At 30.9% G+C, this 23,496-nt stretch overlaps 1 protein-coding gene across 17 annotated transcripts in view; it reads left to right on the forward strand.

Moving 5' to 3' along the window:
• Positions 1 to 23,496, forward strand: part of LOC129913044 (protein lap4) — a 335,223-nt gene that overhangs the window by 25,720 nt on the left and 286,007 nt on the right. For all 17 annotated transcript variants that reach the window (XM_055991409.1, XM_055991410.1, XM_055991416.1 and 14 more), the window contains exon 2: positions 14,114 to 14,231. In XM_055991409.1, the coding sequence (XP_055847384.1) occupies positions 14,114 to 14,231 (118 nt within the window). The remainder of the gene's footprint in view (positions 1 to 14,113; positions 14,232 to 23,496) is intronic.

A 23,496-nucleotide genomic window follows, 5' to 3' on the forward strand; every position in this document is an offset into this window, starting at 1 on the left:
TGTAAAACCGAATTTTCTATTAAAATCATGAGTCAAATTTACTAATTGGTTACCACGGAGGGTTAAACAAACGAAGAAGTCCAACTATGGTTCTGTTGATTGAAATAAGTGTTATAAGGTAGGCATTAAAGTTACAACTGAAAATAACAATAATTTTAACTGTATGCCTGTAAGACCTAAGTGCAAACTACACGGCACTAGTTAGAAGGAATAGACAAATAAGAAAGAATTTTTGTTGGTACAGTTAATTGAGAATAAGATGGCCGTTATCTCATATAATCCCACGGGTGCCGGCCAATTTAAGCTGGGGTATAAGTAAAACAATGCTGCCTAAGATAGGGCTCGAGGTCACAACTGCGGGCTCAAGTCAAGCATTACATCCGCTGCACCATTGCCACCCAATAAGAGAGATACAGAGCTGAATGGGGTTAAAATTCCTTACAACTAGGAACTTTGGACATATTTCATAACAACTTGAGATATTACACTATCTTTTTAACCATTGAAGGTATCCTTGATTTTACGGACTTACCACGCAAAGATGGTTCCCTAGTATGATGAATGATCAATTCAGACACTTATGTTATAGTTGAACACTGGTTCCGTAAGGATTTTTATGTGTAAAGGGGTCTCAGTTTGCTGCAAATTTGTATCTGTTGCTCTATTAGGCAAGTTAATAATACCTGCTGATGCACTTGTACTTATGAAATCAGCATCCCTATGTCATTAGGGACATACCTGTATGTAATATCTGTTTACTTACAAGAGTTCTTGGCAACTGTGCCGTAACATTACTGCATCTTAGCATTACTGGAAACGTTTTGTTATATCTGCGTTTCTTTGAGATCATTCGTCAAGTGATCTTCCAATTGCCTGTTTCACATCAAACTACATCATAGCTTCAGCAATTACTTTAAACATTTTTAAGGGCGGTTTATTATTGGACTTTCTTAAGCACTTTTTGACCATTTTTGACCATTTTTGACCGAGATTCAATTGTACTAAACTACTGATTTTTGAGTTGATATAGCTGATATAGTTGATGCAGCAAGTTCTGAAACAGGCCCTAGAACTCTTCCTTACCATGGCTTGTTTGGTTTTAACACTCTCAAGAGCCTTATGTAGAAACTTTTAGTCTCTATAGCTTTTGTCATCTTCTTCTATGTCATCTTTCTTGAAGCATTTCCCACTAAAGTAAAGGAACCGGTAATCAAAATTTCGACTGGAAAGCTAAAAGTTAATCACAAGGCACATTTCAAGAAGTCAATTATAATAAATAATAAAAATCGGTTTAGCAATTATTGAAAAGAGAGAAAACAAATGAGAATGCCGTTTATAAAGTTTGTTAGTAACAATATTTTTCTTAAATTTAAATTTTTTTTACTAAAATCTGCGTTGAACATCCAACTTTAAAAAACATAAAAATTGAAAATTATTTTAATTAGTTCAGTTGTTGCTAAAATGCATCATAGTGAGAATAGTGCAAAGAATACAGATAACAAAAACAATGATGATGTTGTTGGCATTTATAATTTCTAGCCATACTACACACATGTGCCAAGAAGCAAGGTGCTGCTGGGTGCAGCAGCAGCAACCAGCAACACCACTAGCACAAGCAGTAGCAGTACCCAGCAAAAAACTACACTTTACCAGCCAGAGAAGCCCATGCAACAACTCTTGGCAACACAATATTCGATTCGGCCTCCATGCACACATTACATTATGGAATGAATGTGTGTATCCCCTGCCTATACTGTCCCATGCTCTATACTCGATATAGGTATATCCGTAATCCGCTTCACATGAACCCATTGCTTGCTAGTATGGAGATCTAGAGTTGAACGTTCACATTTTGTAAAGTTACAACAAAAATGTGCAACGACTTTTTTACCTACTCTCGTATATGTACGTTGTTGGAGCCAAAAAAGAAGAAGGTTCCTTTTCTGTTTGGTTGGGCTGATTTGTAATCGTACTAGCTGCTTACTGCTCTGCTGGCTGGCTGGTTGTTTCATATTCTGAGAGCCTGATACAAATAGTTGAAATAGAAAAATTGCTCTTGTCTAGAGCTAGGATAGGTTTGAGTTGTGTGTTTTTGGTGGTGGTATGGGAATGGGATGGTGGTGCAGTAGGGTACGTATAGGTTTTTTTTTTTTTTGTTTTTCCCTTTCAATTCAATGGGAATTGGGATTGTTGTTGTATGTGGTTTTGTTTAATTTTTTTTTGGTGCCTAGGTAGGGTAATGGGATGTATATTTTTTTTTATAGCTATCTATGCCGTGTGCCGCCGATGCCGGTTGGGCCGGTTTCTTGCTTGGATAAATATTTAACTCATGGATGCTTGGATCTTGATTATGTTATGCATAATAGCAGGCATTTCGCATTTAACTATAGTATTTTACTTAGTCAGTGATGCGAATGGCAAGCGCGTATAGGCAAATGAGTAGTCGAGTGGAGTGGATTTATTTTTAGAATTTTTTCTCAGACGACAGATGATTTAGATTATGATTATTTTTTTGTTGGTTTCATTAATAAATGAAATGTCAAATATTGATAAGAAAAAAATAGCAAATTGAAGATTTTAATTAAAATAAAATAATAATCTAGATGAGAATTAAGATATTTGGTGAAGTTAGGGAAGCCACTTGGATATTTCTTTACATTAAACTCTTTGATAATGACAATGCAAAGTGGTACCGATTTCGAAGTAGGGCGGCCATAGAGAATTATGGATATAGTAGCATCAAAATATGTATGCACACTTGTTGGAATATATTTTTGTTACCAATAAGAACTTGAATTCAAATGAAAAATAAAACAGTTATAAAGTAATTTTGACAATCTTGTATATAAGTCCAGTAAGTCTAAACTTGTCGTGTCTACAGAGGAGAAACCAAGAACGTACTTTAAATCAGGAAGGTTCTGATTTTTGGCAGTAATGTTTATGGTTATGTTACGATGAAGTTTTTGGAATGTCGAAAGCAACATTGTCGAAAATGCATTATATTTTGAAAAACAACCGAATTTTTTAGTCTTTGTTGATTTCAAGACTATTTGTTGACAAAAATGATGTATTATGGCTTAGGTATATATTAATCCTTCAAGCCTAGTACGCAGATCGCGCTAAAATTTATCTTTCATACAAATTTTCTCCAAAGATAAATTTTAGCGAGGATTTTTAGCCAGGTAGTACGCAGTTCACGCGCTAAATTCGAATTCTCATCTACTACTTTTGCAAAAAGTCTCCACTCAATTTAGCTCGCGAAATAATGCTCAGCGCATTTTTTCACAGATAAATTTTGACATTTTTGTGGTTGTTGTTGTTGCTGCAAGGAATAAGAGGCAAAAAAAACCTTGGAATATATAAAAGAAGAGGAATAAAACAAAATGAGAGCGTAAAAAAGGTATTCCGCAGGTAAAAAAAATGTAATGTAATATTTAATGTAAGCTGGTATAAGTAAATGAAACTGTGATTCAGCCGTTATTTTTAAATTTAAATTTATCTTGGCTTTTAGCGAACGCGTGTAGAGATAAAAATTGTCGAGATAAAATTTAGTTTAGCGCGATCTGCGTACTGGGCTTCAAAGGCGAATTCGTTTGAATTTTTTTTATATATATTGTTTGGATATTGAATCTTATGCAATTTTTCTGTTCGATTACTTTCTGATAAGAAAGAAATACGGTTTGAAATGTATGAAATCATTAAGGAATAAGTATTGAGTTATTGTTAGTTATTGCACTGGTCAACCAAATTGAACTTTTTTTTTGCCACAATAACCAAGATGTACTTTTCTAGAGGTTTTTGATGTGCTGAACTCGAATATGAAGTCAAAAGCCTTCATTTTGGCTGTTTTATTTACATTTACAAGTTTAACACCCAACTTTGGATTGAATTGTTTGCAAATCACGGTTACATTCTGGTTTATCTTGGTAACGCAGTGGTATTTAAAGTTTTAAAGCTGATTTTTGGTAATAAACTATTAATAATATTTAATTGAAATTAATTTTTCTGTGATTTAACTTCATAGGAGACTTACGTTGTTCCCATAGTTTCAAATAGGAATATCAGAGAGCTTAATTATACGATTTTACAAATAAAACTGAAATTTGCATTAAAGTAACGCAGTTGTTTGGTTTTTGATCACTTTGTGTTTAAACTGTCATAAATATGGAAATATCATTCCAAACATATCGGTGCAAATGTTATTTTAAAATATATTAAAGTATAACCATTCTACTATGTCAACTGAAATATATGAATATATATTGATAAAAATTGCCATTTTTTTTTTTTTTTTTCAAAATTCACTGCCCTAATTGGGCATCAAAAAGTATTTTGGCCCATATACTTTCCAGATATTTTTGGGTTGCTGAACTCGAATCCGCAATCAGAAAAAATCTATTAGCCTTCGTTCTTGAAATATAACCGTTAAAAAAAAAACCTTTTTTTTTTGCATTATATAACGGTAATATTTCAAGAATTCTTAATAAATACTAATATGAATCATGTATTTATTTTTATGACAACATTGTTAAAAGTTTCTTTAAATTGAGAACAGGGAAAAAAGAGCATAATTTAATACTGTCCTTTTCTGGTCTTTTTTTTTTGTTAAAATTTTTAACTAAAATAGTATTGTGAAGACTTAAAATTATAGTACCTACATGTCTTAAATTTATAGTGCCATTACAAAGAAAAATCTTTAAAAATAATTTAAACCAAAATATACACATCTAAGATTATATGTTAATTCGTGAGCAAAAATAAAACTTTGAAACCTTAATTCAATTCGAGAACTTTTCATGCTCAATATGAAAAGTTCCGATATTTTATCAAAACTTCTGTTACACTATCTTAAAGAATAACATTTTTATAACAATTATAAAGAAGAAGGGCGTCATTATGTTGACATAAATTTTTTAGCCTATAGCCTTCTACGGAACCACTGTGCAGTATTTCGGTTTTAATTACAATCCGAACAGAGTTGCAAAATTAAAAAAAAAATAAACAAAATACTTTGCATTTCGTCATTAATTTGCAAATTAACCGCAATACAAATTGAGCGTATCACACAGATCTAATTTACGAGTTTTATAACAAAAAAAACCTAATGATAATACATATTTATATTTGTTTAAATATTCATAACAATAAATGAAATGCTATAATTAACTTATAATTGTTGTTTGTGGTTTTGACTGATAACACACAGCATCGAATGGCGCTAAAAACCTACAATTGTTTACGAAATATATTAGAGCTCAGAGGTGAACATAATAATATTCACTTCATAACACGAAAATAATATGCCTACGTAATTAATTAAAAAAAAAGTTAAGAAAAAATAACACATCTGTAGATTCTTTTAAGAATGTGGTTGATAAGGTGTTGGGATAGTTTAGTTGATAGTGTTAACGATAATAAATTATTTTTTTTTTATTTTGACAAAATTTCATTGTTGTGATAATGAGGATTCTAGAATTGCGTTTTAAACTAAAATGAGTTTTGATGAGATCCCTTTCACTTTGGACGTTTTAGCTAAATTTTTGTATGTTCTTAGTAAATTTGATCGATATTTTGTTTTGGTGAGAAAAGCGTTATAATCAATTAACTGCATAACTCCCAGGAATTTTTTGTATTACCATGTGGATGAGAAACTATGATGGCCAACTGAAAATAAATATACACCAGATGGTGAAACAGATGCAAACATGTTCATAATGTTGGAATTTTATAATGCGAGTATATGTATGTATGTTATTTGAAATTTTTCAATATGAAGCAGAAACTGGAGAACTTATAATAAAACGCACAACCAACCATATCGAATGTCCAATTTGCACATCTTCAATCAACTGAACATAAAATTAATGGCTAAATAGGTTAAAGCCTTGAATGAAATAACTCATGATAAACAGTCAACACGTTCCTGGCATTTTTTTTTATTACTGGCTAACAAAATGAAAAAAAAAAAATAAAATCCTTTTGTAAATTTTACTTATTAACAAATTAACGAGAAATTTTGACGAAAGATGTCTTGCTGAATAAAAATGATACAAATTATATTAGGAAGTAAGAGAGTATGTTCATTTTTTTTAACTTGTTCTGTCTAGCTTTAACTAAGAACTTGCAGCGCAATCTAAAGGTAATACTTGCTTAAACAATTTGGCAATATTGAAAGAAAATCGTTGCCAAGTTTTATTTAGTAGTTTCATCAAGAGCATTTTGTTTTTGAAAACAAAATTGGCAACAGATTCCTACTAAAGGTTTTGCAAAAAAATTACCTTGTTAAAGTAATACTCAATATTTTGTATTACACAAAAAGGTGCACATTTTTGATTTAAGAACAGAAGTAGGAATAATTAATAAAAGAAAACAATATCAAAAACTAGCTCAATAAAAGTCACATCAAGTTTTATGGAAGAAAACAAAAAAAAAAAACTGCAAAAGTATAAATATCTTTTATTGTCTTTTTATCGATTAAATTTTGATTGTTTCAGTTGGCAAGTTTACAAAAAACTTTAAGAAATGATTATTTAAAGAAAAATTGTTCTAAAAAAAATCTATCTGAAATAATAAAAAAAAAAAAATATGTATTTAAAAACAACGACAAAACTTATAGTTATGAATTATACTTATGGTGAGAGTGTGTAGTGACGTCAGCCACTTTCTTTACCTTAAGTTGGATCAAAAGAACTACTTTAGATTGACAATTTTTCTTTTAATTGCCGATTTTTAAAGTTATTTCAAAAATTGCCAAGTAAACAATCAAAATTTTATTGATACGAATTTGAACCCAAACTTTAGAACTTGGTACACTTTTACATCTCAGTACTTTTTGTGCCAGCATAATTTCATAGTAGGAGAACTTGGCTCCTTTTTTAACAGTAATGTTTTTGTTGTGATTTCACTACTTTTTGCAAGGTATGGCTGTAGAATTGAAAATCTCTATATTTGATGAAAATTCAGTGAAAATGGGCGGTTGCCACGCCCCCTGGCTGAAATTCTCAAACTTTAAATTTTTTCCTTTGTATAAACTACCATCTCTACCATTCTACCAAATTTCAAGATTCTACGATAATCAGAACTGCTCTATTATATTTAATGAAAATTCAGCGGAAATGGGCGGATGCCACGCCTCCTGAATTGAAAATCTCAAATTTTTTTCCCTTTGTATACACCACAAGCCCTATCACCGTGTAAAATTTCAAGTTTCTACGTTAACGGGAAGTTCTCCATAATTTTGATGATCTGTCAGTGAGTGAGTGAGTCAGTCAGTCAGTTACGGTTTTTGCGATTTTTGAAGCCCTATATCTCAGAAACTACTCATCGTAAAAGGCTGAAATTTTGTGAGGAGTTTGGTTTTGACAAGCTCAATAAATGTAGCGAGTTTGAAATGTCTAGCATCTTTGGTGTGGAAGTTAGAGGGGGGTCGAAAATGGCCTGAGTTGTTTCCTGTAAATAAGGGTGTAGTGCCAAAGTTGCTAGAGAACTTGGCTGGGCACTACCGTGGCCCTTGATGTAGTGACAAAGTTGCTAGAGAACTAGGCACAACATGTTTTGTTCACCTTGCTCTGCTAACTGGATGACCATATTTTGATGAGCATTTTGAGTAGGTAGATATTCTACTTTAGATAAGGTCGTAATTTTGAAAAAAAAATTAAAATGAGACCTCAAATCTGCACCAAAAAATTCCTGTTGTCAATTTTTTCAGAAAAATGTAAAGTTTAGAATGCTAAAGTGGGAGACATAGTTTATTTGGTAGATATTGTAGGTTAATCAATTTGAAATTATCTATGCTAAGTATTTATAGGGAAAAGTATACTCAAAGATAAAAGAGAAGACGTACCTACGCTAACCAAAAAAAAAAAAAAAAAAAAATGGTCATATTAAAAAAATAAATTGAAAAGACTCAATTTTTTTGGTACCGATAGTAGGTCATTGTTGCCGTTACGTAACGTTTTCTTATGAAAGGCTACAATTTGGGCCTTTTGCTCTAAAGATATAGAAACTAGATAAAAAGACCAAAGACATTGCACATGTACAACGAGTTATTTTGTGTAACAAGGGGTTTTATATGGTTTATCCTACCATCACACTATTCAATTCTAGCTAATATGTCATCTCCTAATTTTACTTTTTTGTTTGTAAAAGTTTTTACTTTGCACTTTAATTTGTACTTGTATATTTTTGATTTTACCTCAACTCCAATGCGTTTCGCCTAGGTATGAAATTGGGTTCATCTGTTGTTTATTTTTATATACATATATAGCAGACATAATTGAGAGATTGAAAATTAATTGCATTGAAACAAGAAATAAACAAAGTATTCATTTTTGTACTTTTTCAAAATAAATGTTCATTGATTATATTTGTAGTGTTTGGAAGAAACATTTAGAGACTACTTCTAGGAATAATTTTTTTGGAAAAAAAAATAAAAGTACTTGCCATATCAAGTCGTATAATTTTACTGATCTAGATAATATACGTATTAAAAGGAAGTTACAATTTAGGTACACTACATTCGTTTTAACCAGAGACCAGAAATAACAGTCAACCTTTATTTTCAATCGATTTCTCTCTGAGAGTTACCACATTACTTTAAATAGTTTCGGTTAAGGTTTGAGATTTATTTAAAAAAATCAAAAATAAAGGTTATCGGTTGAGATTTATTTTTTATTTTTTTAAATATCTCTCAATGGTTGAGATTTTTACAAAAAAATAAATGGAAAAGGTTAACGTTTAACCGTTTAAGCTGAAAATAAATCAAAAATGGTCAATTCAAAGGAAAATGTCGAATATGTCAAGAATGTCTTTATATTGCAAAAATAAATATGAAAAGGATGTTTTTTCTAAGTTTATGTATTAGGTAAACAACGTATGACCTAAATAGACTCTCAAAGTTCTTTAGACCCAAGATTATATCTCTTTTCGTTTAAAGTAAAATCTAAAGACGAAAATGTGTTTTCCACTGTGATTTGAGTTGCTGGGACGACAAGCACAACCAATGCAATTTCGAATATTTTAGGAGACCGATGTTGTAATATCTAGGTCAAAGCGTTCAGCTTCCAGAAGCGTTTTTGCCCGCCCAACTTCAAACGTCTATATCTCGGAATTTTGAAAAAAAAAAAAAATGAAAAAAAATGTTTGATGCCAACAAAAGGTAGCGGGGACTCTAACCTACATTTGGGTACAACTCCCATCCCTGTAGGTGCACGCGTTCTCAAACCGGGAGAACATAAAGGTAAACAAAAAGTTAAGTCCGATTCTGAAAAAAATAGACATGATGTGGCGGTTTAGCATGGAAGATTATTTTTTTTAAATCTGACAATGTGCAAAGCGTAGGCCCATGACACAAGCTATCATTTGGCATCACTTCCAAAAATTGCTCTCAAGCGGTTTAGCTTCCAGGAGCGTTCAAAGATTCGGGGATTTTTCGAAAAAAAATTTTACCCCAACTTTCAAACGCGATTTTCTCGGAATTTTGAAAAAAAAAATCTAAAACCCGATTACACCACTATCGGGTAGCTGAGAATATAAGCTTTCATATGGCACCACTCCCATGTCTTTTTTTCTCTCAGCGATAAATCTCACTGGTTGACAGAAACATAAAAAAATACAAAATAAAGGTTTCTCTCAGACCTTGACCGAAATTTTTCTTTTTTAAAAATAAAGGTTATTTTATGACCTTTATTGAAAATGACGACAAATAAGAGTTATTAAGGAACCTTTCAAAAGGTTGAGATTTATTTCTGATCTCTGGTTTTAACTAATATCTACATTGATATTTACCCCTAAAACAATAGGTTTTGAATTCCGAAGAAATTTATATAAAATGTATCTACTGACGAAATCAATTTTTTTTTCACAATCAACATCAAAGAAGCATTAAACCTCTGTTCTATATAATATAATAAAGCCCACCGTCACGATACGGTTGTTGTAATAAGATCGGAGATAATCTTGACTTAAACTGAAAAAAAAAAGAAATAGAAAAAAACGTGACATAGTTTGCCCTAGATTTAAGTTTATTTGTTTCCTTTTTTGTTTTGTTGTTGTTTTGTTTCTAATGAACCTTCTAACAGCACCTGGTTACTTTCTTACAACCACAAAAAAAAAAAAGCATTTAAAACCTCCCACCTTGAAATCAACATTCTAACACCTTCACCAGTCGTTCTTTTTTGTTGTTTGCATACGGAACGGAGAAACAGATGCCCAAACACTAATTAACCTAACGTCAGAGATAATTCTAAAAAAAAAAAATAGAACGAACGGTGCTTCAGGTTTTTTTTTTCTATTCTATTCCCTTCATCTCTTAAAGGGCTCTGAGATGAAGAAAAAAATACAACAATCGTATTTCAATCACGATTTGAAGGGTTTTAATAAACTTCTGAAAAATAAACTACTAACAAGCCATATATATTTCTCACAACTGAATCATCATCATCACTATCACCATCTTCAGCAGCAGCATCAACTATAGTATCATCAACAATATCGTTGTTAGAATTTATATAGTCTGAGATATTGTGTTGGAAATAATACACTATGATCTATGAAGGACAATTTTCTGATGTTCCATGTTGCAGGTTAAAGCATTTAGGAATCTTCATTTTCATCTGTGCTGCTTATTTGTTTGAGATATTTCTTGGTGTGCTTTTTTTTTTGCAATAGCCACTTGGTGCTTAAATGTCCATGATAATTTTGTATCACCTAAGTTAGAGTGGCTTTCACTGATCCCATTTTTTGAACTCCACGGCAACTAAATAATGCTGGTTCTACCGATCAGTAGTTCTATCGAACTCTGTTCCAACTGAGTTTTGGGTTCACCGAACTCTTATTCTACCGAACTCTGGTTCAATCGAACTCTGGTTTTATCGAACTCTGGTTCTATCGAACTCTGGTTCTATCGAACTCTGGTTCTATCGAACTCTGGTTCTATCGAACTCTGGTTCTATCGAACTCTGGTTCTATCGAACTCTCTGGTTCTATCGAACTCTGGTTCTATCGAACTCTCTGGTTCTACCGAATTCTGCGGTTCTATCAAACTCTGCGGTTCTACAGAACTCTGGTTCTATCGAACTCTGGTTCTATCGAACTCTGGTTCTATCGAACTCTGGTTCTAGGGAACTCTCTGGTTCTACCGAATTCTGCGGTTCTATCGAACTCTGCGGTTCTACAGAACTCTGCTGTTCTACCGAATCCTGCGGTTCTACCAAACTCAGGTTCCATCGTTTCACTGATCACTGTTTCTATCGAGAACTTGATCTACCGATCGCTGGTTTTACGGATCATTAGTTCTACCTATAATTGTTTCTGCATTTCACTGATTCTACCAATTACTCGTACTACCAGTCAATATTTCATCCGATCACCCGTTCTATTTAACCATGTAAACCATGCCTCAGATAACAATTTAGATCTTAAGGCCTGATATGGCTCATTGATCAATAGGACAAGAGTAAACTCTACTGGGCTGTTAATTGGCCCTGAAGAATTCAAGACCTGCGGTGTTCAAGTTTTACTGTTTAAGATTCGTTTCCGATCGATACCGGGACAATCCGTAAAATTTTCTAGGGCAACCCATGATAGCTTCTAGGAAAACTAGTTACACTTCCCGAGTTCCTAGGGTTATCCCTGATACTAACTGGACCAACCGTGATACTTTCCGAAGTAACCCGTGATACTTAGAAGGAGCACCCTTGAAACTAAGAAGATGAACCCGTGATACTTACTAGAGCAACCTGTGATAATCATAGGGTTAACCTCAGATAGTTGCTAGGTCAACTCGTGGCACTTTCCGGAGGAACCGGTGACACTTACATACAAGAACAACCTGTAATACCTTCCACGAAAGGAAGTATTACTTATCGAGGAAACTTAAGAAACTTACTAGGCAAACTTGTGATACTTTCCAAATAAACTCAACTGAGGCATCCCGTTTTAGTTACGGTAATTCCTAAAACTATCCGGGAAACAGTTGGAATATTTTCTGGAGCAACTCCTAGAAGAAGAACCCGTGGTCCATACTAGGGAAACCTGTGATACATTTCAGCAAAATTTGTGATATTTACCGGGGAAACTTAAGAAACTCACCATGCTAACTTGTGACATTTTACCGATAATCCCTACTTACGTGAGCAACTTGTGGTTCTTACCGAGGCATCTCGTGTTATTTACATGGCCAATTGTGATACCTGATAGAGTAAATCCTGATACTTACCGGGGCCACCCGAGATACTTTCCAGAGCAACCTGTGATGCTTAGAAGGGAAAACCTAGATATTTACTGGGACAACCTGTGATACCCATCGCGGAAAGCTCTGATATTCACCGAGGCAATTCGTGATACTTTCCAGAGAAACCCGTGATACTTACCAGGTCGACTTGTGATACTCACCGGTGAATTTCGTGATATTTGCTGGAAAACCCGTGGTACTTACGAACTCAACCTCTGATTCTTGTCGGAGACACCTGTGATACCTAAGGGTGCAACCCTAGACCACTTAATAATAAGAGCAGAACACCCCTGGTAACTCCCGAGCTAAACATAAGTCTCGAAAAAAAACTTATAAAAACACATTACAATTGATAAGTTCCTTGTCCCTCCTTCAAACAAATATTGATCATTTCCTTAAAAGCAACATAACCTTCTCACACTATAAGTAAGCGGTTTATTCTTTCATTTTTGGGGCAACCTAACAAACATTCATCTGACAGAATCAGCGTCTGCCATAATATAATGAGTTGAACTTCAAATCTGACCTCTTCGTTCTTGTTCCCTTTTGTTGTTAGGGGCTGACTCTGCGCTGCGCTGGCTTGTCTGTGTGGTATTTGGTTTTACCTAGGTAGATTATGGTATGCCAGCCTGGTGCCCTCAAATGGGCCCTGACTGTCTTCCTTTGTCTCTGGTGTCTCTCTCAATCTATGACTCTATGCGCGCTCAATTGATATTTCATTTTGTCTTTTGTTCTGCCATCAAAATAATTCTTCTTTCTTAGTGAATATAGCCAGCAAAAATGCCATTCGGGTGATATTAATGTTGTGGCTGTTCAATTTTCCGTTGCTTGGCTCGCTCGTTGGTTGTTGCTTCCATGTTCCAGTTACGGCACGACTTTTTTTTTTTTTTTTTGAAAAATGGCAGCGGTGGTAAAATAACGTCTTTTCGTCTTCTAATTTTTTTTTTCTTTCCTTCATTTTTTTGCATTGGGTTTAGAAATATGTCTTCGTCTTGAACTGTGAGTTTCCACTTGGCTTTGCTTGAATTGGTGGTGGTGAGGTCATTCGAACACAACAACGACGATCATCTTAAAAAAAAAATGAAAATAAATCTATCTTCTATATATCTTTGAGATTTTCCTTTGCGCTCTAAACCAATTCATTTAAAACCCAAAAATGGATTTATGGATGAAAATGGAATCGTGATGTTTATAATAAATTGTTTCGGATTTGAATTTGGTTGCACGATGCAACTTTTTCTTATTCTAGGAGAGATATATCTTTTCTGAAGCAACGCGCCCCGGCATATAGTCCGAATCCAAAGTGGATGAGAGGATCTTATAGATACTATATGCATGCCTTCAGAAAGTGTGTTAACTGTTTAGATTATAAAAATGAATGTATAGATATAATATTGTATGGGTAGCTGTTGTATCTATAAGATACCCAACTACCTTCTATATTCCCTGCATATGGGTGCGGGATTGTATAGAGATTTTTTTTTTTTTTTTTTGATTAAGTTGACAAATGGACAACAATTCCCGATTAGAGAGACAAGCAAATTGCCTTTCCTTTTTAGAGAGTAGCCATTGTTTGATCAATTTTTATTTTAGAAAGGTAAGGAATTTTCTATTGTTCTTTCGAAAAGAAAATCCCTAATTCTTGTTTAGGATTAGTAAGAAAAAGAAAAATATATTCAAACAACGATTTCATGTTGTACCAAAATAAGACAAAACTTGAATACTTTGAAGTGGTTTGAAAAGAATGAAGGTCTTTAGAGAGATTAGATTGAGATTTTCAAGAGTTTTGGTACATAAATGAGAATTTAAAATTTGTTTTGTTTAGTTTTTCATTAAAATACAAAATTTATTTAATATATATTTTTCTTTTTTTTATTTCAGAATTTCTTCAGGCTACATCGATTACGTAAATTGGGCTTAAGTGATAATGAAATCAACAGACTACCACCAGATATTCAAAATTTTGAAAATCTAGTTGAATTAGATGTATCCCGTAATGGTAAGTTTTGTTTTAATTGTTGATTAAAATTAAAAGTTAACACACACAAATAAAAAAACAAATGGTAAGACAACTGAGAAAACGACGAAAGTATTATCACTTTTCAAGGGGTATTTTTTTAACAAAAAAATATTAATAATTTTTGTATTTATAGCGATACAAAAAAAAGTTGTACCTATAGCAAAATTGTAGAGAATTTGAAGGTGAACAATATTTTCTCGGAAGGTTTTTTCATAATTTTAATAAAAAGTGCTCAAAACTTAAAAATTTTCATTTTCTTCATTTTTTTTTTTTGTTTTACTTTTTTGGCTTGTAGGTAACTTTTTTAATATTCAGAATATTGAAAAAAAAAGATTCTTAACATAAAAGACGCGAAATTTAATTGTCTACGATTTTTGTATAACCAACTTTTATCTAGAATGGACGGAAGTCGAGATATTTAATAAAAATAAAATCCAAAATGGTGAATTTCACGAGTGCGAAAAATCAGCGTTATGATATTCACCTAACTCTCTATCGAACGAGCAAAAAAAATTTGGGAGTGGTACAAACTGCTGGGTCAAATTGTTGTTTTTCCAAGCATTAGCATACTTAGTATTCGGGCTATATCTTGAGTCATAAATCACCAATCTCAATAAATAACTGAATTAATAGCAAGAAAACTAGAATAATTTTTTTTGGATCACCTCAGGCCCAATTAATCAAAACGTTAAAAATCGATTTTTTAGGGAAAATTTTGTCAAACAATTTCTTACTCAAAAAAAAAAAAATTCAAAATTTTCCAGTCCTCGAAGTTTTAATAATTTTTAAATATGTATGTAGTCTGATTCCTGGGAAATATAAATACGGCGTTCGTTATTTAAGATTCTTCCGAGAATCAAGCTTCTCAGTGGAAAAACTATTTCAAAATAGAAAAAAATCCCCTAATTTTTTCAGAGTTTTATTTTGACGCTAGATGGTTAAATTTTGAAGTAGGTGTATGTTGACTACTGAGATCATTTTTTAGATATAACTTAAAAATTACAAAAAGTTTGATGAGGTTCTTGTCTGGATTAAATAACGTTTTTAAAGAAGTATACCTAACAGTGGAGTAACTAAAGCTCAAAAATTGGCAATATAAGGGAACCCGGCCGAACAGCTTAGATTTTGATGATCTTTTTTTTCAATCGTCGGTAATTAAAAATACTTAAAAGTCTATAGATTAAAAATTGCCGGTGTTGCCGTTTTGATTTTTTAAATTTAATTGAAGATTTTTGTGAACAAAAACAAATTTTTTTCAAAAATTTTTTCTTAAATTTCATAAATTAATTGATGCCAAAAGATTGTCTAGGAAATTCAAGGAAAAAAAATATATGGGAGTGAGGGACAATCTTCCATAGTTCAAGCGATAGATGCAATTTTCTTATTAATTGACTTCAAACACAAAAAAAAATATTTGAACACAACGGCAACACCTACAATATTCAAATATACATTTTTTAAAAGCTAGAAGCTTAGTCATATATATGTAAAATTAAGTTAATTGAATGAACGGCTTTTGAGAGAATGGTAATTGAACTCAGATTTTTGAAAAAAAAATTATTGAAAAAATTTTAACATGTCGTTTTTTAAACTTGGTCGTAATATAAAATGCATTTATTTTCAAATTTGTTTGGCCGCATTTATTATGATTTCAAATTCTAAAAGGAAATGTCAATATGTATTACGGTTTATGAACAAAATTAAAAAGTATTTCATTTTCGAAGAACTTTTTTTAATAAAAGTTTTGAAAAAAAATGTAACTTATTTTTTTTTTTAAAGTTCAACATCTAAACCCAAAATTATTTTTTATTCATTTAATAACCCTTACTGTTGAAAGTTAAATAGCAAAAATTTTAAGTTCCTATTTACCACAGTCTTTGAGAAAATTAATTATTTCAATGCAAAAATTCAGTTTTAATAAAAAAAAACCATTGAAATTGAAGTAATTTTTCATTTTTTTTTCAAAAGTGTGATATATTTTACCTTTTTTGCTTCGAAATTCAACTGATAATATTTATGGCCAAAAATTTTTTTTAAATAAATTCATATTTTATTAGAAAAAGTTTGGAAAAAAGTCATTTTAAATTTTTCTAATAACATTTTTTTTTTTAAATTCTGAGTTTGAGGACCATTTTTTCAAAAAGTCTTGATTAAATTTAGTGGATTTAAATTAAGAGATAAGAATGAGCTTCTGTCTTTTTAAAAATGTATTTTTAAATATTGTAGGTGTTGCCGTTGTTTTCAAAATATTTTTTTTGTGTTTGAGGTCAGAATGTTAGAAAATTGCATTTATCGCTTAAACGATTGAAGATTGTCCCTTACTGCCTTTTATATATGTATTTTCCTTAAATTACCTAGAGAATCTTTTGCTATCATTTGTTTTATGAAATTTAAGCAAAAAAAATGGTTTTGTTAAAAAAAATTTAATTTTAATTTAAAAAAAACAATACGGCAACATCGGCAATTTTTAATCTATAGACTTTAAAGTATTATTAATTACCTATGTTTGAAAAAAAAAATCGTCAAAATCAGAGCTGTTCGGCCGGGTTCCCTAATAATTTGCTTTAGTTACTCTACTATAAACCATTATTTGCTTTTTTGGAATTGAAAATGCATTTGGAAGTTACTATTTATCAAAACGTGACGTCATAGATTTTAAAAATGCCAAGATTTGTAAAGGCTGTTCATTTTTTCTTGCCCATATGATAACTTTTGACTTTGAGACCAATTTTCTTTTAGAAATGTTTAGTTTTTTTTTTTAATTAAACAAACATTCATTATATTAAAAGATAAACCTCCAGACTTCGATTTGAAGCAAAAACAATATTGTATTAGCTTCAAATTTCATTTAAATTAAAGTTTAATTCAAGTTCTCTCACTTCTTGTCATCTACATCAAAAAAAACGTTTAATTTAAAAAAAAAAAAATACCATTCGATTGAAATTTATTTCAATAGCTTTGTAAAAAATACCACACACTATGTGACTATACGAGTGTAATGTACTCAACAAGTGACTCATTCATAAAAAAAAAAAAATAACACAAAACTAATGGCAAATGCCGGCAGAGCGAATATAAAGAAGAAGAAGAATAATAACATCAGTTAAACAACATTCCGTCATCATTTCCCTTTACCCTCTTCAAAAAGAATTCTCCACATAAAAACATATGTACCTACAATGTACATCTCTCACAATGATTACGCATAGATACGTATCTAGAGCATTTTTTTTTTTTTTTAAATACGATATCTTTATCTTTTTTTTTTATTCATAAATTATAAAAAAAAAATAAACTATTGGATGGATGGTTGATGATGATATGGGATGTAGGGTTGGGTTGACTAGCAAAACAAAAAGCCGGTCTTCGGACAATGTTTGGTGAGGGTTGCCAGGTTTAAGTGAATAGGAAAGAAAAACAACATAATTTCAAGTTAAATTTTACAACGAATATCAGGAATCTTAAAAAAATACAATAGTGTATTCGAATCAGAAAGTTGCAATCCTGCCTTCAGTTCAAATCTAAAATAAATCATAATGAATGTCTGGCAACTCTATGATATCATACAAAAACATATTTCCTGCATTTCATTTTGCAAAAATTCTCTCATTCACAAGGCGAATTTCCTCTTTTACTATTGTGAATAGATGTCAACTGTTTATTGTAATAGTTCTATGTTAACTCAAATTAAATCAGATAAATAATATATACATGCGAATGGAGTAGAGTTGATACAACATAAATTCCAATTCCAGAACTAGGCTCTTCTTTCCGTCCAGCATTTATATTTTAGAGAAACAAAAGAACTCTCACTCTTTGCTTTGAGCCAAACGACCATCAAGTATGCATGTACTCATGATGAATCTACAACTGCACGTATGCCAAAGATATTTTCATTCATTTGTAGATACTATACTTGTTCTATTTTTTTTTTAGTTTTTTATCACTTATCTTTTTTTTTTGCTTCTACTGTTTTTATTTTTTTTTACAATTTCATTAAAATGAAGTGGTTGTGGCATTTGATTCTTTCAGATAAATACCCATAGTCTTTTATGGAATGTTATAATAGGTAGGGTAAAATGGGGTAAAGGGTGCGAGTTGAGTAGTGTGGTAGGTAGTAGCAGTGTCATGGTAATGGTATGGTGGGGTAGAATCTGCATTTATTATTTTCCCATTCAAACTTAAAAACAATTCATGACGATGATGATGATGAGCAAAAAGAGGTTCACTCATCATGATGGCACCGAACCGAACCAAACTGAACTCCGAGTATATATCTGAATGTGGACGTTTTTTTTTTTCATAAATACTGAACAACCAGTTGGTTGTCTTTGTGTCACACAGAGCAAGCAGCACAGAGTTTTCCATGTTTTGTACTTGTGTTTTATAACAAGAATGCGGCGGCAATGAATATGGCAGGCTATTTCAAACACAATAAATTGTCATTTCGAATGGGGACGCCGCCGGCAGTTGATGATAAAAAAACGAAGAAAAATAAAAAAAAAATAAATGGATATATAGAACAACATCAACAGTTGTTATAAAAATGCAAAATGCTTTTTATACAAAAAATAAAAAAAAATTCTTGTAAAAATAATGAACTTTCTGAGGCAAATGGAACAGAAGAGAAGTATTAAGTAGAACAAAAGCAACAGCTAGGTGTTTTTTTTGTATAGAAAGAAGGTGGACGACTGAAAAATGACGAACAATATATTTTTTAAATGTTTCTATGGAAATATAAATTCAACATTTTTACATCTTTTTCTCATCTCCTTTTTTTATGTGTTGTTTTTTGTTTTTAAGAGTTTTTATTTTAATTTAAAAATGTCAAAAGAAAGAATTATTTCAGTTGGAAGTAAAATATAATAACGCACGACTGCTTAATTATAAAATCAAGTAGGTTGGTAAAAAAAATACTTTAAAACCACAGTTTTAAACAGAAGTACTTGTACATAAAAACTTGACTTTTTAAAAATGCTCTTTCACTTGTAAAATCATTCATTGTTGACCTATGTATGTATGTGTTCAGTGCATTTATTAAATTGTATATGACTGACACAGTAGTTTGTAAGAACCCAAATTTTTTGATTGAAAATCTAAATCCTTATTGTGAAATTCACCTGAATGGTTAACATTTCCGATTTTTAGTTAAATGTAAAAATCTTGGTTTCTTTTGCTCCTAGAACTGTGGAACCAGAAATCTGTGAAATGAAAAAAGTGGTTTCATTCAGATGTGTTTAAAATTAAATTTGTAGTTAAAAAACGTTCCCATTGAAAGTTCTATGGACTAAACTTCCTAACGGGAAAGGTTTACTTTATATTTGACCTTGAACATGAAAAACAGCTAAAGCTAAGATGTGCGGAATACAATTTTATTTTTAATGCCGTAAACTATTAAAGTATATTTTTTGAACCACCCTAATGTATAATAGGTACATTAGGGTGGTTCAAAAAAAATTTCTGATTTTATACTATAGAATTCAGTCACCAAAAATCATTTGGAAGATCCTCCATCAAGCAGTTTTACATTTTTACTTCAGTTTAATATTTTAAATTAAAACAAAAAACAAAGAAAACATTTCTTTTTATCGACTTCCAAAAAAGAGGAGGTATTCAATTCGTCTGTATTTTTTTTTTTTTTTATGTTTGTTACCTTATAACTTTGGACTTATTGAACCAATTTTGATAATTCTCTTTGTATTGGAAGGCTGTAGCCTTCAGTGTAGTTCCATTTCAATTTCGTCCAGTTATTGCCATAGAAACTATGAGAAAAACCATAAAACCTAGTTTTGATCCATGGAATCAAATGTTTTTTTGTTTTTTTTTTTTTGATAAAAATGATTATAATAATGGACTGTTTTGCAAGTTTCTATACACATATATGTATGTTAGGGTGGGTCAAAAAAATCGAAATTCGTTTTTTGGTTTGGTACCTCGAAAACTCGATTGCTAGAATCCTCTAGAATATACTCACCAAATATGAGCTCTTTATCTTAATGGGAAGGTCCTCCGCTTTTCAATTTTCCATTTTTACATCAAGCTTCTACTAAAAAAAAATATTTTTTTTATTAATTGAATTTTTAGCCAATTTTTTTTCATATTCTTGTAGAAAATTGAACGCTGTACAAAATAGGTTAAATACACTTTTTTGAATTATCTAACCGTTTAGTAGATATTTGAGGTCCAAAAATCGAGAAAATCTTTAAAAATTCGTTTTTTGTTCTTAATTTTGTAACAAATTGAAAAATTATAATAATCAAACGAGCATGACATATTCTTGTAGGAAACAGATTGCTCCACAAAAAAGGTCTTATTAACTTTTTTTTATTAATCTAACCATTTGAAAGATATTCGAGGTCAAAGTTAAACAAAAATATAAAAACTTTTTTTACTTTTCAAAATTTTCTAATTCACTGAAAAGTCAGTATTATTAACCTTTTTTGTAGAGCGTTTAATTTTGTACAAGAATATGTAAAAAAAATTGGCTAAAAAGTCAATTAATAAAAAAATAGTTTTTTTTTGGTAGAAGCTTGATGTAAAAATGGAAAATTGAAAAGCGGAGGACCTTCCCATTAAGATAAAGAGCTCATATTTGGTGAGTTTATTCTAGAGGTGTCTAGCAATCGAGTTTTCGAGGTACCAAATCAAAAAAACGAATTTCGATTTTTTTGACCCACCCTAATATATGTACATATATTCTTGTAGAAAATTGAACGCTCTACAAAAAAGGCCAAATTCCTTTTTTTAATTTATCTAATCGTATTAAAAAATATTCGAGGTCAAAAGTTTGAAAAAATCATTTAAAAAAAAGTTCCAAAACCCACACCAAATTTACTATACACTTAGCAGATTATTTCGTTAAACACAAGTTTTAATAAAACCACTCAAAACCTGAAAAGTGAAACAAATCAGCTCTCTATTGCGGTGTACTGAAAATGAATGTAGGTGTGAGTGTGAACTAAAACTATCTTATACAAAAGCACGTACATAATTTTAACATAAATTCAAAATAAAATTTTGAAAAAAAAAACAATTTTTTTTTGTAAAAAAAATCGAACTTTCAAAAATGGGGCATTGAGTTTTTTTTTTGAAAATTTGGTTATAGATGTTGATTAGTGATTACTAGAAAATAGCAAACCAATTTTATTTAAAAACTTTTTTTTCCAAAAAAATTATTTATTAAAAAATTATTTTTGTAATTTTTTTTTTCTAAAAATGCATCTTAATAGAAGAAACCAAATTGCAAACTTCTTTTGCAACTCAATTTGATTACAGATGTTGTTTTTTGTGTGTTTGAAAATCAAATGTTACGTTTTTTTTTCATATAAATTTTTTAAATTTCTATTTAAAAAGTCTTAAATTTTCTAACAACTTGAACCCTAAGAGCACGTGCGTGCGACACAGTCGTGCAATTTATTTCTCTTAATTTTGTAACTAATGGAGCACAAATGAAGAACAATTTCTTAATAAAATATCTGAAAACAAGAATGTTGGTGCTTTCAAAATCTATTTTTTTTTAATTTTCAATACGAGTATTTTTCATTTATTTACCACATTCTCAAAAATCACTAAACAAAATCGAAATTTTGTTTGCCTTTTACATTTTTTTATTTGGGTACTTTCTTAAAATTTTGAGATATGGAAGTGTCAAAATAAAAGTATTTACAAAACAGAAGCATTCATTTCAAGGTTGAATCCTTATCCTGGACTAAATATGAATAAAAAAAAGCAAATTGAATTTCTATAACAGTTTTTTTTTTTTTGTTAAATCCCTATTATGATGGGTATGAAGGTCATTTAATTTTTCAGAATTTTATTTGTAAATTTGTATTCTGGCAAATTCCTCAGAAAATAAACCCAATTTTTAAAACTATATGTCAGTTAGTTTCCAATTTTATTTTATATCCTATGTGTTACAAAGTTATTCAAATAACCTTCTATTACATGAAAACTGAAACTGAAACAAAACCTCCTTGGGCTACATTACAAAATATGTAAAAATATATATGTACACAGTTTTTTTTCTTTTTATTACAACATCAAAACTGTCAAAAAATTGCTGTCATTTATAGACTTCCATCATCATCAGTGCATATTTGGTCACATATTGTTAAAAAAAAATTCGATGAAAATTCATTCAATTTGACAATTGAATAGCTTTATATTGTTAACCAAACAAAAAATACCACCACCAATGAACGCTATAAAATATGAGACAAAAAAAAAATAAATATTTTCAGGTGTGGCACCGGTCGGTCAATCGAAATAAGAAAAAAAAAAAAAAACGACTCAAAGTAAAATAGTTCCAATATTGCAAACTCACTCAAGCGAGTTATACCTCAATTAATATTCCCCACATGCATAATGGTGTTCAAGCTTGGCAACCTGTCCACAAAACGATGATTGCATTGCCGGCAGCAGCGTCACTCGATGGGGTCTATATGTTTCAAACGCAGACCCGGAATTTAGACTTTACAAGGGCCTTCAAAATGTGTGTGGTTTGTCACATTGGTAGTAGAAAAAAACAAACAAACAAAATGTTGGGAATTTTTTTGAGCCTTAAGAAACTGAAGGAACATTTTAAAAAGTCTATACCAATGGGCCCTACATTTCCAAAATGTCAAATCCAACCCTGTACTCTCTATACACATCGACGTGTTTTGAGCTGAAAGTGAGTATGCTAATTACAATCGAATGTGAATTGAATATTTGATTACCATTAAAATAGCATCATGTTTATTAGGGTGGGTCAAAAAAATTGAAATTCTTTTTTTTTAATTGGTACTCCGAAAAATCGATTGCTAGACCCCTCTAGAATATACACACCAAATATGAGCTCTTTATATTAATGGGAAGGTCCTCCGCTTTGCAATTTTCCATTTTTACATCAAGCTTCTACTAAAAAAAATAATTTTTTTATTAATTGACTTTTTAGCAAATTTCTTTTCATATTCTTGTAGGAAATTGAACGCTCTACAAAAAAGGCCTTATACACTTTTTTCGTTTATCTAACCGTTGAATAGATATTTGAGGTCCAAAAATCGAGAAAATCTTTAAAAATTCGTTTTTTGTTCTTAATTTTGTAAGAAATTGAAAAATTATAATGATTAAACGCGCAAGACATATTCTTGTTGGAAATTGATTGCTCCACAAAAAAGGTCTTATTAACTTTTTTCATTAATATAACCATTCTAAAGATATTTGAGGTCAAAGTTAAAAAAAAAATATAAAAACATTTTATATT

This window comes from Episyrphus balteatus, chromosome 3 (genome assembly GCF_945859705.1).
Source record: "Episyrphus balteatus chromosome 3, idEpiBalt1.1, whole genome shotgun sequence".
Classification (NCBI taxonomy): Eukaryota; Metazoa; Arthropoda; class Insecta; order Diptera; family Syrphidae; genus Episyrphus; species Episyrphus balteatus.